General features: G+C 38.9%; 1 protein-coding gene across 4 annotated transcripts in view; it reads left to right on the top strand.

The window, feature by feature from the left end:
* LOC143292658 (calcium/calmodulin-dependent protein kinase type II subunit delta-like) overlaps positions 1–15,380 on the top strand; it is a 133,548-nt gene that overhangs the window by 17,779 nt on the left and 100,389 nt on the right. For 3 of the 4 annotated variants that reach the window (XM_076603158.1, XM_076603157.1, XM_076603155.1), the window contains exons 6-11: positions 3,391–3,463; positions 8,783–8,885; positions 9,381–9,464; positions 10,687–10,781; positions 12,242–12,364; positions 14,891–14,974. In XM_076603158.1, the coding sequence (XP_076459273.1) occupies positions 3,391–3,463; positions 8,783–8,885; positions 9,381–9,464; positions 10,687–10,781; positions 12,242–12,364; positions 14,891–14,974 (562 nt within the window). Of the gene's footprint in view, positions 1–1,410; positions 1,484–3,390; positions 3,464–8,782; positions 8,886–9,380; positions 9,465–10,686; positions 10,782–12,241; positions 12,365–14,890; positions 14,975–15,380 lie in introns of all 4 variants that reach the window. The other variant, XM_076603156.1, reaches the window with a different exon arrangement.

Genomic DNA, 15,380 nt, shown 5'->3' with positions numbered 1-15,380 from the left:
GACGGGTGCTATTTTTAGACATGAAAAGACTGGTGTTATTTTTATTCTTAACCCATTCAACCCTGGGGCGTTTACAGCCTCTGCAGGCTCCCATGCCATATTGATGCAGAAAAAGGCAGAAAATATGCTGTTTTCTCAGTATTACATGTGCACACATTCGGAAATCCTGTAGAAGTTAGTTCCCTTACTGAGCGGTGTATGCATATGTAGGAATGTAAAAACGTTTCAATGAGATTAATTTTGATGCCAGAGTGAAGAGGAAAACAGGAAAGGTAGAAATCTACAAAAAAATGCATACCTAACATGCAATAACATTTAACAGTAACAGTTCAATAATGGTAATAATAATCAGAAACCATTAACACAATATATGTACTTTTAAAGATTTAAGGATGGATTTGTGACTTGTCTTCCTGAGTAATTCAAGGATGGATTTGTGACTTGTTTTCCTGAGTACACATAATGGAGAAGTTAACAGAATACAACTTGTGACAAATCATTTTCTGTACTTAGGTTGACAATTCTCTTTTATTATGTAGCTTTTGATTTTGATTCCTATTATATTAATTATCCGTGAAATTTAACAAAAAATGATAATGGTACATGAACATGTTCTGTTTGTCCAATTTTGATGGTGAACACTGTCTTATGACATAATGTTTATATTGTAATTTTTAAGTTTGTGTGTGCAAGTTTAAGATTGATGTGTGTTCAGTTCATATCTTGATGGACTTATTTAAAAAAAAATTATTATTGTTATTATTATTGTTATTATTATTTTTTATTTTATTTTACAAGATTCTGCTTGTTTTATTTTTAAAGAAGGCTTTTATGAGTGAGTTGTCTTTTTGTTTTTTTTTGTGTGTTATTTTTGTTTGTTTGTTGTTTTTGTTGTTGTGAACAGGGAGTTTGAAGTGGGAAAACCAGGAACTACTGACTCATTGACAATTGCAATTGCAGGTCAAAAACGATACTCTTAATTTTATGCATGACTTCAGACCTATCCTCATCATAGTAGTATCATGAACATTGTAACATTCAAACACTAGATTATTATTTTCTGATTTAGAAGACTGTTCTTTATGATTATTACAGAGGACTGTTTACATACATTTCAATGAATTCTTGCACATTTCACAACACTTCAGTTGGATTAATTCTGCCAAGATTTTATCAAGCATATTGCTTCTTAAATTAGAAAAAAACAATGTTCCAAATCATTAGACTGAACATTGAGTTTCATGTTCACCTTCACTGAGACTAATATTGCGAAGAAGCAGAAGCATCAGCAGAAAAAGATAAATCAACGTAAAATAAAAAAAAACAACTTTGAAAAACAAACAAAAAAACAACCACCCCAAAAGGTGTAAAGTGTTGTTTGTTTTATGCATACGCTGCCCCCCTTTTCAGCCGGTGCATGCAGATGCTATTAGATGGGGTTCAGAACTGTCACACACATTGCATTATTCACCGTGATCTGAAGGTGGGTCAGGATGCCTTGCCCTGTCTCCGTGTGTGTGTGTGTGTGTGTGTGTGTGTGTGTTTGTGTCACTGTGTGGGACTGTGACACCGTGTGCTGTGACATGTCAACCAGCCTCTGTTTCTGTGTGTATGTAATTGTACACGTGTGTCTCCACCACTGCAGGGCGAGGCTGTGGTAGTAGAACTAACCGCTTGTGTCGTCAGGTCTGCGCGTTCGCTTCCAGCCACAGTGGTTTCGTGGTGTGCAGTTGCTGGCTGGTGTGCATGGCTGTCTCTTTCTCGCTCTCTCCTAGAAGCAAGACTAGTGTGCGTTTCAGTCAGGAACCGTGGATTTATATAATCTTGTTTAGCTGTGATCTCATAATGCTCATTGATGATCATTCGTGTTGGGTTTTGCTACGGTTCTTGGAAGGCCTTAGCCAAAATTTAATGAGTGAAGTCTATTTTTGTGTGTGTATTTATTAATGTATATTGTATGTATTGTATGAAATTAAGTTTTTATTAACATGCTGTGTGGAATCTAAATGCTTGACGTCCTTTCTTTCTCAAAAAACAAAAAAAGGATGGGTTTTGTGAAATACTAATTGAGATTAATTGCATTGGTACTTCAGTTTTTTTTCCTCACTTATGCTAATTCAGTAACTGCAGAAATTATGTGTATGTTACTTTTTTCTATAATGATTTTTAATGGGGATTTCACAATTTGAGTTTGACATAATTGCACCGTGATTAATGACAAGGAAAAAAAAAAGGAAGGGAGAAAGAAAGAAGAAAAGAGAGTGGGGAATGTTTGGATGAGGGAGGCAGAGGGGGGGTGGGGGGGGGGGACTGTCCCCCAAAACAACAGCATTATTGTGGGAACTGTTTAAAAATTTTGAATGTTTTGTCTTGTTTATTATGCTCGGTTTATCTTTCATGGGAAATGCTAACTTAACTAAAAAAAAAAAAAAAAAAAAAAAGAGAGAAAATGGTCTGCATTACTTTTTACAGTCATGATTCCATTTTAGTATAAACGCACTCCAAAATCTCAGGGCATGAATCACAGAGTAGTGCACAAGTGGCTGCATAGTTGCTAATGTTTTAAAAGCTACTCTTCTCACAGCATTTCTTGACGTTTATCAGATAATCCAGCATGTTGCGCTAAATGGTGATTTCTACTTCTATGAACTTGATAATGTAAGATCAATCAGTTTGAAGTAGATAAGTCAATATGACTTTTAAAATGTATGATCAGTCACAAAGAATTTTGAAATACAAGATCAGTCTGTATGCATTTTAAAATTTGAGATTAGCTCAGCATTTGATAGTGTTAAATCTGAGTTGTGCAGAAACAGTGGTATTTGTTTGTTGTGAAACATATGTATGTTGTTTTGTTTAATCTGCAAAGAAAAAAAAGTGTCTGTTGTGTGAGCATTGAATATAGACCTTATGGCTTATGGTTCACTTTAAGTTTGAGTTTCATGTCCAGGAGATGCACTCTAGTGGCTGAACAGTAGTGCAGCTTGAGAAAAGGCACACACTGCCAAGCACGCACATACATACACACACACGCGCGCGCAATCAGTGAAAATGCTATACCAGTAGAACAGCTTTTCAGAACTGTTTGGTGATCACAAAATGTAGAAGCAGCCAGCTGTACTTCCAGCCAGTTGAAGTACTGGTGGCACCTGTCTCTTCATTGCTTCTCAAGACCTCCTTTTCCCCTCCCCTTCAGATGGTGTCCTTTCCAAGTCTGGTGCTACATTGTTCCATTGTAGCCCTATACCCCTGCCCTCCCTTGGTGCTACATTGTTCCATTGTAGCCCTGTACCCCTTCCCTCTCTTCCTCCGCCCATCCGCTCTCCCAGCCTGTTAATTGTGTGTGCATGGTACAGCTTGGCTCATGGGTGGTGTTCTGTTTTGTTGCAGTCACTGCATGCAGCAGATATTAGAGAGCGTTAACTATTGTCATCTACATGGAATCGTACACAGGGACTTGAAGGTAAGGGGGATGAACCGCTAGGCCTGCTTTTCTCTAGTGCTAGGTTGGTCATAGTGACAGTCTATGTATGATGTGTGTTTGTGTATGTGAGTTTTGTTTTTGTGAGTTTGTGCTGTATCTGTTTAAGTAGTGTTTGTGGGTTGATTAGAATACAGTTTAATATTTTTTAGCTATTCAGCTGACTCGGTATAAAAGGTGTCAAAGCTTGTGGACTGGTTCATGTACACTACACAGTAAGGCTTGTTGTGCTCAAAGCAAACTTGAGGCCCTGTGTCTTGATCATTTGACAAAGCTGTTCCATGCTTTCCTGTTTCCCTGATTGTCTTGTATTTTCCCCTCCTGACCACCTGGGTCTTTGGATATGGTCTTGTGGGTGTTTTGTTCTTCTGCTGTCAGCATCCCACCCACCCCTGTTTTGTGGTCCTGTTGGCTTTCCTGTGTTCTCCTGTGGACTTCTATTGTGTTGGGCCAACAGCAGAGTGAGAGCTGTGTGATCATTGGTTTCTCCACTGCAATGGGAATTCATTTACAGCTCAGTCTTTTGCCATGTGCTATGACTACCAAATTAGGACGCAAGATTGCATTGGCTCTTAGTGCTGCAGACTTGGGGGGCTAGTTGGCCTTTGGGGACCATCCCATTGCCAGCTGTCTGAAAACCCTTTTGGTTGAGAGAATGGGGACTAGCTTAGGCAAGACACTTTCCACTATAATCAAAATCTAGCCCAGAGAGTCAGAACAGCAGTCGCTTCCTCTGCTGTTCTGATGATTATAGTCGGACAATACTGACTATCATATAGACCAGGGGATGGGGGGGTTGAGGTGATGGAAAAGGCTTAGGCCCATCACACCAATTCCCCACCCCACCCTCCTTCATCCCTGACTTGCATGAGGCAGGAGACTGTGCTAGGTCAGTGTACACAATGAGCTGGTTGTACTCTGCTCCAGCTTCAGTGGAGGGCTGGATGTGGTTCAGCCAAGGTTCTTCAAGGAGAGGAGTGTGTTGTTCATCCACCACTGATGTGTGCTTGTTGGGACTCTATGATGGATGGGAAGAAGAGGTATTGAAATGATACTATCCTCATGTCCACTTGCGAGTCCACACTGAATGAGAAGCGCGTAGATGTCATTGGCATATACGATGGACTACCAAGTCCTGATGGCTTAAAAAAAAAAAAAAAAAAAAAAATGCATGGACAAGGGCAGTTATTCAGTATGGAAATTTTCTTGATATAGGTCCTCTGATTCTGAATACATATGGAAGAAAGTTTCTTTACTCAGAATGGAAAGTATGAATTCAGTTGTATATTTCCTCACCAAAAGTGATGTAGGAGAATGGAGAACTTTCTGGAAGGTCCTTGGTTTTAGCCACAGGGGTGGTGTTTGCTGAGTGCATGTGTGTTGTAGTGAAAGGCTCTACAGTCCTGACTTGGAGGATGAGAATTGCAATGCTGTTTTATATGGGATTGATTTTTGCGGAATGTTCGCCGGTGAGTGAGATATGTCATCTTGTTATCAGGATGGAAAAAAATGGATAAGATGTCAGCGTATACGTCCCTTGATTCTTTTTTGTTTTGTTTTGTTTTGCTGCTTTATTGTGGGTTGTGCCATTTCAGTGGCATGACATCCATCCTCTCAACCCCCTGTGCAGAGCCACATACAGGCTTGTCTGCTGCAGTTCTGCTGCCAGTTTTAGGTTGCTATGAGGCCACACACAAGAGGAGACAGAGCACTGCTGTGGAGTTGCTTCGGTGGTGTGTCACCAGCACCTGTTCTCATTGATTGAGTCTGAAGGGCTTCACTTGATAAGCTGCTCTGCTGACAACAATAATTGCTTGGTCTTGGCTTGGTCTCATGTTCATGTTTTACTCAAACCAGTGATAGGTTCTCAAGACCTGACAAGCACATTGGGTTTATGTGTAGGTCAGGCATCTGCCTTTAAAAAAAAGAAAAGAAAAAAAAAAGAAGAAATTATGCAGATGTGGTGTAGCGTATATGGATTAGTCTGTAATCTTTGACACTTCCTTGAAACCTAAACTGGTTATGGTGCCAGAATGAGTGAGGCTCTCTCCACACTTGCGCTGTAGTGGAGAATGTAGCCATGTCCCCCAGAGACAGTCCCAGTGAGTCTGCTGACATTGAAGACTTTTGACGTGAACTCTCCCCATAAGCATCACTAAAAATCTATTAAAAGAAGTTGAAATGATTTGCTTTTGGAATAGAAGTGCTGGAAAAAAAATCAAGGCCATGATCAGTCAATTGTTTTGCATGCTTCTCTTGGGAATGTTAGGAAGAAGTGGAATTTACAGTCATAATAGCTATGTTATCTTCATGTGGTGGTTCTGATTGTGTATATATTGGGTACACTAATAATGTTAATATTTATGCAGTTGTGGAGCTGAAAAGTTGATAATGATGATGATGATTTAGCATTTGTGTTATGCATACTTCAAGACAGTCATCAAATATTAATAATATTAACAAACATTCATACCTTGCAAATAAAATTACACATAGTAGTACACTGCTCATCTGCTTGCACAAATGTGAACATGCTTGTAGTCGCACATATGCACACATTGTACATCACAGGGCACAGTCACATGTACTTACACATTGCTCAAAAGATGCTTTTATGCACCAACACCCACACCCCCACACAGGCAGATATACTTTTAGTCAGGCAGATACACACACACACACACACACACACACACACACACACACACACACACACATTCACACTCACACTCACTCTCACACATGGACATACAGACAAACATACAGACAGGCAGACATACACAGTAGAGTCTGTGATATGATTAATTTTTCTTTGAAACCATTTCTAATTGGAAGTTGTTTTCTTTAAAATGCTAATGTTTTAATAGATCAAGGAAATATTTTCTTTTATAAGTTTTCATTTGGTATTGAAAGAACTAAGATAAGAATATTGAATACTGTGTGATTATGTCTTAGTATTTGTAGAATTATTTATAATTTGTCATGTAAGTTAATTTTAATGATGTGTTATTTTTGGTGACTTTCTGTCATACTTTTTTCAGCTTTCATCTTTTACATACAAGATTTTAAAAAATCACTTTAATTATCAGTGTCTTTTTTGGGGGGAATTATGGATGAGCTAGCAGTTTATATCACATCTATTTTGTCTTGGTAAAGAAATCTGATTCGAAAGTATTTGGAGACAATGTCTAAGATCTGTATGGAATTTTTGGCTACAACATACAGGATTTACAAAAAGTTAAGAGCCTTTTGGGAACTTACACAGTTTTTTTTTTCTTTGGGGCCTGTTGAAAGGATACGAAAAGATTATAAATTTTTGGCTGAAACATTGATTTTTCAAATATTTTTCAATCTGTATTTAATGTACATGTGCCTGAAACAGCCATTTGTGTGCTCAGTGAGAGGCCAGGGTCAACCATATACTGCCTGCAAAATGTTAGTCTTGATTTAAAAAAAAAAAATTTATTTAACATTTTATGAAAATATGCCTGCTTTTATGAAGTGGTTCTTACTTTTTATGAACCCTGTATCACAAACAGTTCTTCCCATAGATGTGAAAGAAGATGGACAACACGGTGGAGTGGTTCTTACTTTTTATGAACCTTGTATTCCAGTTAGATCTTGCTTTTAATGTGAAAGAAGATGGACAACACGGTGAAGTGGTTCTTACTTTTTATGAACCCTGTATCACAAATAGTTTTTCCCATAGATGTGAAAGAAGATGGACAACACGGTGAAGTGGTTCTTAACCTTTTATGATTCTTGTATTACAGTTAGATCTTGCTTTTAATGTGAAAGAAGATGGACAACACGGTGAAGTGGTTCTTACTTTTTATGAACCCTGTATCACAAATAGTTCTTCCAATAGATGTGAAAGAAGATGGACAACACGGTGAAGTGGTTCTTAACTTTTTATGAACCTTGTATTACAGTTAGATCTTGCTTTTAATGTGAAAGAAGATGGACAACATGACGTTGCAGCTGGAACAACAGCTGTTGAGTGTCTTGTGCACTCTCTTTCTCTCTGTCTGTCTTTCTCTCTCTCTTCTGAATTTTCAAATAAAACAACAACCAAGCCTGTTAATGAAAATAGAAATGTAACTATCACATTGATAATGATAAAGGCATTTAGAAAGCATTAAATCTTGTGCAGAAACTGACAGACCGCTTTCACACCAAACTCTCACATGCATGCTTAACTCTGAAACAAAAAGAGGAATTATAAAACTTATAAATACATATAGATGGAAGGCAAGAGAAACTGTAGACAAAAAGGGGAGGTTATGGAGGAAGTGTTTTGGGAAAGAGGTAGGTTTTAAGGCCAGACTTGAAAGAGCTAAGTGTGGAGTGAAAGGGAGATTGTTCCAAGTGTCAGGTCCAGCGACAGAGAAAGAGCAGTGGTAGATTGTTGAATGCTTGAATCTTATTATCTTGAATATATTTCTATTTTTATTTGTACAGTAATATGACACTATATTTCACTAGATATGACAGCAAAAAAAAGAGAGAATTGTTTGGGTTTTTAACAAATTCTTTTTATTTATTTAATACAGTCACAGTTAGCAATATGAGCATGAAACAATTTTGCTGTTACCCATCAAGCAATGCAAAGAAGCAAATTTTGTGTTCCCGACTTTGCCACACACAGTCCAGTTTGCAGATGTTCCCTCCCTGCTCCTCTGAGAGTTCATTGACCCCCCTATTGCACCACCCTCCCCCCCTCCTCCCCCCAAGGGCTGGCAAGTTTCCCAGACAATATTAAGTTATCTATCTCAGACTCCCCCTGCAGCAGGGTATGCATGCACACAGTGGAAAAGTCTGTTATCTTTAGGTGATCGACAGAGCAAGCCAGACAAGAGGGTGGGGGTTGGGGGGTGGGGGAGGGGGCAGGGCAGGGCAGTGGTACTTGTTACCCTTATCACCTTGTTTCCTTTTTCTCAACTTTTTTTTTTCTTCTCCAGCTTGCACTGGTGGGAATTTGGGCATTGGTGTGGCTTTTGAATTCAGAGGCTTGCATACAGACATACATAGAAACTTGCACACATACACATGCACGAACACATGCATGCACACATTTACATGTACACAAATACAGACAGGCACACATATGCATAATACATGTTTGCTCACAAGATCATGTATGCATGCAAGCACATATCTGATGGAGCCTGATCATATAGACTGTGATCATGTGATAATATTACATATATGAAAAGGAGTACCGCCCATCATTTGCAGAGAGAAAATAGATAAGAACTGTGCTGGTTAAGGGACTAATTATTGTGGTGATGGTTTTTGCAGCCAGAGAACTTGCTGTTGGCCAGCAAAGCCAAAGGAGCTGCGGTGAAACTGGCCGACTTTGGCCTGGCCATTGAGATCCAGGGAGACCAGCAAGCCTGGTTTGGTATGTCAGTGAACCCTTTTCTTTGTTATTGTTGTCTTTTTTGTTTACCTTTTCATGGTTACAAGACATAAGCATATTTTGTCTGAAAGAGAAATTGTTGACACGTTGGCTGATTAAAAGGTGTTATGAAAACAGTAAGTGAATGAATGAATGAAAATTTATCCACCGAACAACACAGGTTTTGTGTACAGTTTCTTCTTCTTGGGTTTTTTTTTTATATTATAATTTTATCTTGTTTGTGTTACATTCTCCAATTTTTATATTGCGGAAAGGGATAGCTTTCAAAAGAAAGTAGATTTGGAATGCTCTTTTTCTATTTTGCACATTTTACCAAGGAGTTTGGATAAGTCAAGCCCTGAGTCTGTGTGTAAATTTTTAGCTGTACCACATAGTACTTGTTATCCTTATATCATACAGCAGTGCTAAATAATACAAAACATTAAAGTTATCATTATACTTGTACATGCTGAATTTTTGTTGTTGTTGTGCTTTCAGGATTTGCTGGCACACCTGGTTACCTGTCTCCGGAGGTGATAAGGAAAGATCCCTATGGAAAGCCTGTTGACGTGTGGGCATGTGGTGAGTGAGAAATAGATGATGATTATGTGAGTTGTATTATCAATGGTTTCTCCAGTCAATGGGAAATCATTTACAGCTTAGTCTTTTGTGAAGGACTATGACTCTCAAACTAGGAGGCAAAATTGCACTGGCTCTTAGTGCTGCAGCCTTGTGGGCTAGTTGCCCTTTGGGAACCATCCCAATGCTGACTGTCCTAAAACCCTCTTGGCCGAGAGAGTGGGGATGTAACTTGGGCAAGACACTCTCCACTATAATGTAAGCAGTGGTTACAGCCAAGCAAAGGATTGTTTTGTTTTGTTTTGTTTTCTTTTGCTTGTTTGTTTGTTTTTTGTTTTTTTTTGGCTGCAGCAGAGTACTGTAAAAAGTAGTTTAATAGCATGGGGAATTTTTTGAGTTGTGTCCTTTGATTTTGTAATGATGGTGTTAGCACAGTGTGTTGTGCTGCTCTGACAAGCTTGTTTTAGGTTTAGTTTCAAGGAGGTTCTGCAGTATGCGGAGTGGCCTGTTTACTCTTAACTGCACCTTAGAACTCAAAGGCGAGAGTTGACGCATTCGTATAATTATGTGCGCTCACACGGACAGACATGGATGCACATGTATGTGTATACACACACACAGACACACACACACACACACACACACACACACACACACATACACACTCACATTCACATTAATAGATATGCATGCACACAAGTGCATGTACACACACACACACAACACACACACTCGTGCATGCAGACATGCACAGAATATGCTTAGACAGACACAGTGCTTAGACAGTCACACACACACACACACACACACATACACACACACAAGCACACACATGCATTGATGCTTACAACACACAGAGACTTACAGACTGTATCTTTTTCATTCTTTTCCATGCAGTTCATGTGGAATTCCAGTTGTGATTGCCATGCTTAATTGCAAGTGTGATTGCCATGACTGATCACAGGTATGATTGACATGATTGATTGCAGGTTTGATTGACATGTTTGCAGGTGCTATTGACAAAATTGATTCCATTTATGATTGACATGATTGATTGCAGGTGTGATTGACATGATTGATTGCAGGTGTGATTGACAGGATTGATTGCAGGTGTGATTGACATTGATTGCAGGTGTGATTGACATGATTGATTGCAGGTGTGATTGACATTGCAGTTATGATTGACAAGATTGATTGCATTTATGATTGACATGATTGATTGCAGGTGTGATTCTGTATATCCTGTTGGTGGGCTACCCACCTTTCTGGGACGAAGACCAGCACAGACTTTATGCACAGATCAAGGCTGGTGCTTATGATGTAAGTGGGATTGGACACATGCTCCTGGTCCTGGCTGGGGTGGGAAGAATCACAGTGAAACAGACAACTTGCCAAATGTCTGTTGTACATGCATGCATGATTGTAGAGGGTGCATGTGTAACTTTTGCACTTGTGGGGGTGCATTTGCACCGATACTGGCGTTGACGTGTGTGTGTGTGTGTGTGTGTGTACGTACATTTATATGTATGTGTGTGTGTATGTGAGTGTGTGTTTTTGCGTGTTTTGTGTCTGACTGATATGTTAAAGTACATTAAGAGGTTTGAAAGCGCTATGTAAGTAAAGATAATATAATGAATAGCATAGCCCTGCACCCCCCCCCCTCCCAAACACTCCTCCCCGCCACCAGTCTCCCCCCATCCCACCCCCAAGCAGAAAACAGCTCAAATTAACAGTGGAAAAAAAAAGTTACACACATAAAAACACCTCACAAAACAGACAATTTTTTAGGCTGAGAGAGTGTTTGTTGGTGGTGAAGACCGAGAGGCAGCAAATTCCAGACAATTATCAAATGTACTGTTATTATTAGGAATAGTATTATGACTATGTTGTGTGAACTTTGCGTGCTGAAGACCAACAGGCAGTGAATTCCGGACATTTATTAAATGTTTTATTATAATTATTATTATTATTATTTATTATGATTATTATATTTTATTATTACTTGTTAATATGACTGTCTGTTGTGTGATCTTTGGGTGCTGAAGGCAAACAGCCAGTGAATTCCAGACAATTAATTATTGGATGTACTTATTATTATTATTATTATTGTTGTTGTTGTTATTATTATTATTGTTGTTGTTGTTGTTGCTGCTGTTATTATTATTATCATTAATATTATTATTATTATGACTGTATGTTGTGAACCTTGCCTGCTGAAGACCAACAGGCAGTGAATTTTAGACAATTGTTAAATGTCAAAAAAAGCGTAAGACGAGACAGAGCGTAAACCTGACAAGATGGCATGGAGAGCCTTGGCCAAAGGAATGATTCAGCGCTTATAGCTTTTAGAGGCGTTTGATTGGGTAAGAGTGGACCGGGCAAAGGCTCGTCTTTTCACTGTTAGCCGCACGAAATTTGGCTAAGCAGAGCAAACTGATAGGCCTAGTTTGCATCAGTTTGACATGGTAAGTATATGTATCACCAAACATGGAGTATAATACAAACTCCTATTATTATTATTATTATTATGACTGTATTATGTGAACTTTGCATGCTGAAGACAACACTGCAACAGGCAGCAAATTTCAGACAGTCATTGAATGTACTTATTAGTAGTATTATTGTCAGTAATATTATTATTATGACTGTATGTTGTGTGCACTTTGCGTGCTGAAGACCAGCAGGCGGCAAATTACAGACAATTATTTGATGTTCTATTATAATTATTATTATGTATTATTAGTATTATGATGACTGTGTTGTATGCACTTCACGTGCAGTACCCATCGCCGGAGTGGGACACAGTGACCCCTGAGGCTAAGCACCTTATCAACAGCATGCTGACGGTCAACCCTGCCAAACGTATCACAGCCTCCGAGGCTCTCAAACATCCCTGGATATGTGTAAGTTTTCTGTTCAAGGGTGTGTGTGTGTGTGTGTGTGTGTGTGTGTGAATGAAAATGGTCAGTCATTTTTGTGGGCGTGGCTGCGTGTGATTGCTAGTGTGTGGGGTTAGATTTACCAGTTAGAAATATGTGCCTTACAAATGCTATTTATTATCATCATTGTTATTAAGATTTTCTTTTGGGGGGGGTGAGGGGGTATGCAGCGGGAGGGATGGTGGGGGGCAGTTTTCAGGTAGCCAGCTGACTGACTGACTATAAAAGAGAATATATTGTACTATGTCAATTCATGTTGCTTTTCAGCCAAGCCAATTTACATAGGAGCCATTTCAGGGATGAATGCCCATAAGTGCATAGAAGCAGTCTGAATTCCACAAGGCGCTTGTGCAAAGTATTGTGGGTTATTAAAGATCAACAACAACAACAAAAAAAGCAATGACAGAAGAAATATGCAAACACAAATTTGCATTTATTCAAGACTGGCATAGCCTCTTTAATCCTGAACAAGCCACACATAACACACAGAAAATACAGAACAGTTGAAAAACCACCGAGGCAACCGTGTGTTTGTTCTGTATTGTCTGTGTGTTCTGTGTGGCTTGTTCAGGATAAAAGAGGCCATGCCAGTCTTGAATAAATGCAAATTTGTGTTTGCACATTTCTTCTGGCATTGCTGAGGAGGGGAGGCTACTAGTCACAAGGCTTCATGTAGGGTGATGCTCTCCCTTACACTGATTCATCATTGCACTGTTACATTGGGGAGCAGATGGGGTGATGACTATGCTGATGTTATATTGTGAACAGAAAATAAGTTTTGGTGGTTACAGTGTGTATAAACCATACACCATTCAGCCTGAATTGCTTATTTATCACATTGATCAGTTTGCGTACAAACACAATTTTCTTTTTTCTGAAGAGTTGATGTGTAGTGTATATCAATCAGCCCGCATGCTTTGACGCCTCTTTGAAACAGAAAACTGAAAGAAAAACTGTGGAGCAGATTTTCGAGCAGATTTTCAGACAATATATGGCACAAAATGACATGCTCTGTCCTTTGACTTAATCAAAGACTGTGTCGTCATTCTGTAGCAATGGATAAGAATTAAAAAAACAAAAAAACAAAATTCATTAAGAAAATGAAAGTGTTGCCATACTTAATATGTTTTTTTTTCTTTTAAAAGTTTTTTTGAAAGGAGTTAAAACAGGGACTTTTTCACTTGTTATTCAGCAGAGGAGGTGAAAATTTCATCATGATCAGAAGTACTGTTTTGAGACAAAATAGTCATAGTTTCTGTATAAACAATATTCTTCCCATACTGTAAGCTTTCAGAGACAATGGACATATTTTCTGTAGAAACCATATACTTCCCAGACTGTAAGCTTTCAGAGACAATGGACATATTTTCTGTAGAAACCATATACTTCCCAGACTGTAAACTTTCAGAGACAATGGACATATTTTCTGTAGAAACCGTATACTTCCCAGACTGTACGCTTTCAGAGACAATGGACATATTTTCTGTAGAAACCATATACTTCCCAGACTGTAAGCTTTCAGAGACAATGGACATATTTTCTGTAGAAACCATATACTTCCCCGACTGTAAGCTTTCAGAGACAATGGACATAGTTTCTGTAGAAACAATATTCTTCCCATACTGTAAGCTTTCAGAGACAATGGACATATTTTCTGTAGAAACCATATACTTCCCAGACTATAAGCTTTCAGAGACAATGGACATATTTTCTGTAGAAACCATATACTTCCCAGACTGTAAGCTTTCAGAGACAATGGACATATTTTCTGTAGAAACCATATACTTCCCAGACTGTAAGCTTTCAGAGACAATGGACATATTTTCTGTAGAAACCATATACTTCCCAGACTGTAAACTTTCAGAGACAATGGACATAGTTTCTGTAGAAACCATATACTTCCCAGACTGTAAGCTTTCAGAGACAATGGACATATTTTCTGTAGAAACCATATACTTCCCAGACTGTAAGCTTTCAGAGACAATGGACATACTTTCTGTAGAAACCATATACTTCCCAGACTGTAAGCTTTCAGAGACAATGGACATATTTTCTGTAGAAACCATATACTTCCCAGACTGTAAGCTTTCAGAGACAATGGACATATTTTCTGTAGAAACCATATATTTCCCAGACTGTAAGCTTTCAGAGGGGAAGATGCAGGTGGTACACACTTTCATGTACCTAAATCTTTGTTAACTCACAGTCAGAAATGATATGCTTTACTATAACATCACTGAAACAAAAAAACTCTGTATATAAGAGCAGTATTAAGTCCACAGTGAATTACATGATAGTCTGAAAATTGAACGTTAAACAGGTTTGCGAATTAGCCCAAACTGTGAGAGAGTCCACTGATGAGGTTGGAAAGTTGATTTGAAGTTGAAGAGTAAATTTGATTGCTAAGCAACATGTCAAGCAGCAGTATCTTGTCCTCATGAACTTATAAAATTGACAGTATATATATATATTTTTCCTTTTCTCTTCCAGCAAAGAGAGCGTGTTGCCTCTGTGGTGCACAGGCAAGAAACAGTGGATTGCCTGAAGAAGTTCAACGCCAGAAGAAAACTGAAGGTGAGCACAATCCTGTGCTGTGCTGTGTGGTCAGCGGTGTTTGTGTTTAACCCCTTGACTGCTGCTGCATGTGCACACTCGTCAGTGAAGTGCTGTCCCCTTGCTGAGATGAGACTGAGCTCACAGGAGAAGTTGATCAGACACCAGTCGGTGTTTGGACTTTCATCCTCTTCATTTGTTCAGCAATATCAGTTATCAGTGGAGTGTTGGCCTAGAGGTAACGGGTCTGCCTAGGAAGTGAGAGAATCTGAGCGCACTGGTTCAAATCACGGTACGGTCGCCAGTATTTTCTCCCCCTCTGCTAGACCTTCAGTGGTGGTCTGGACGCTAGTCATTCAGATGAGACGATAATCTGAGGTCTTATATCCAGCATGCATTTAGCACACGTAAAAGAACCCAAGGCAAC

This window comes from Babylonia areolata, chromosome 18 (genome assembly GCF_041734735.1).
Source record: "Babylonia areolata isolate BAREFJ2019XMU chromosome 18, ASM4173473v1, whole genome shotgun sequence".
NCBI classification, from domain to species: domain Eukaryota; kingdom Metazoa; phylum Mollusca; class Gastropoda; order Neogastropoda; family Buccinidae; genus Babylonia; species Babylonia areolata.
The sequence above is the reverse complement of the archived record's forward strand: the minus strand, read 5'-3'. Positions and strand labels throughout refer to the sequence as shown.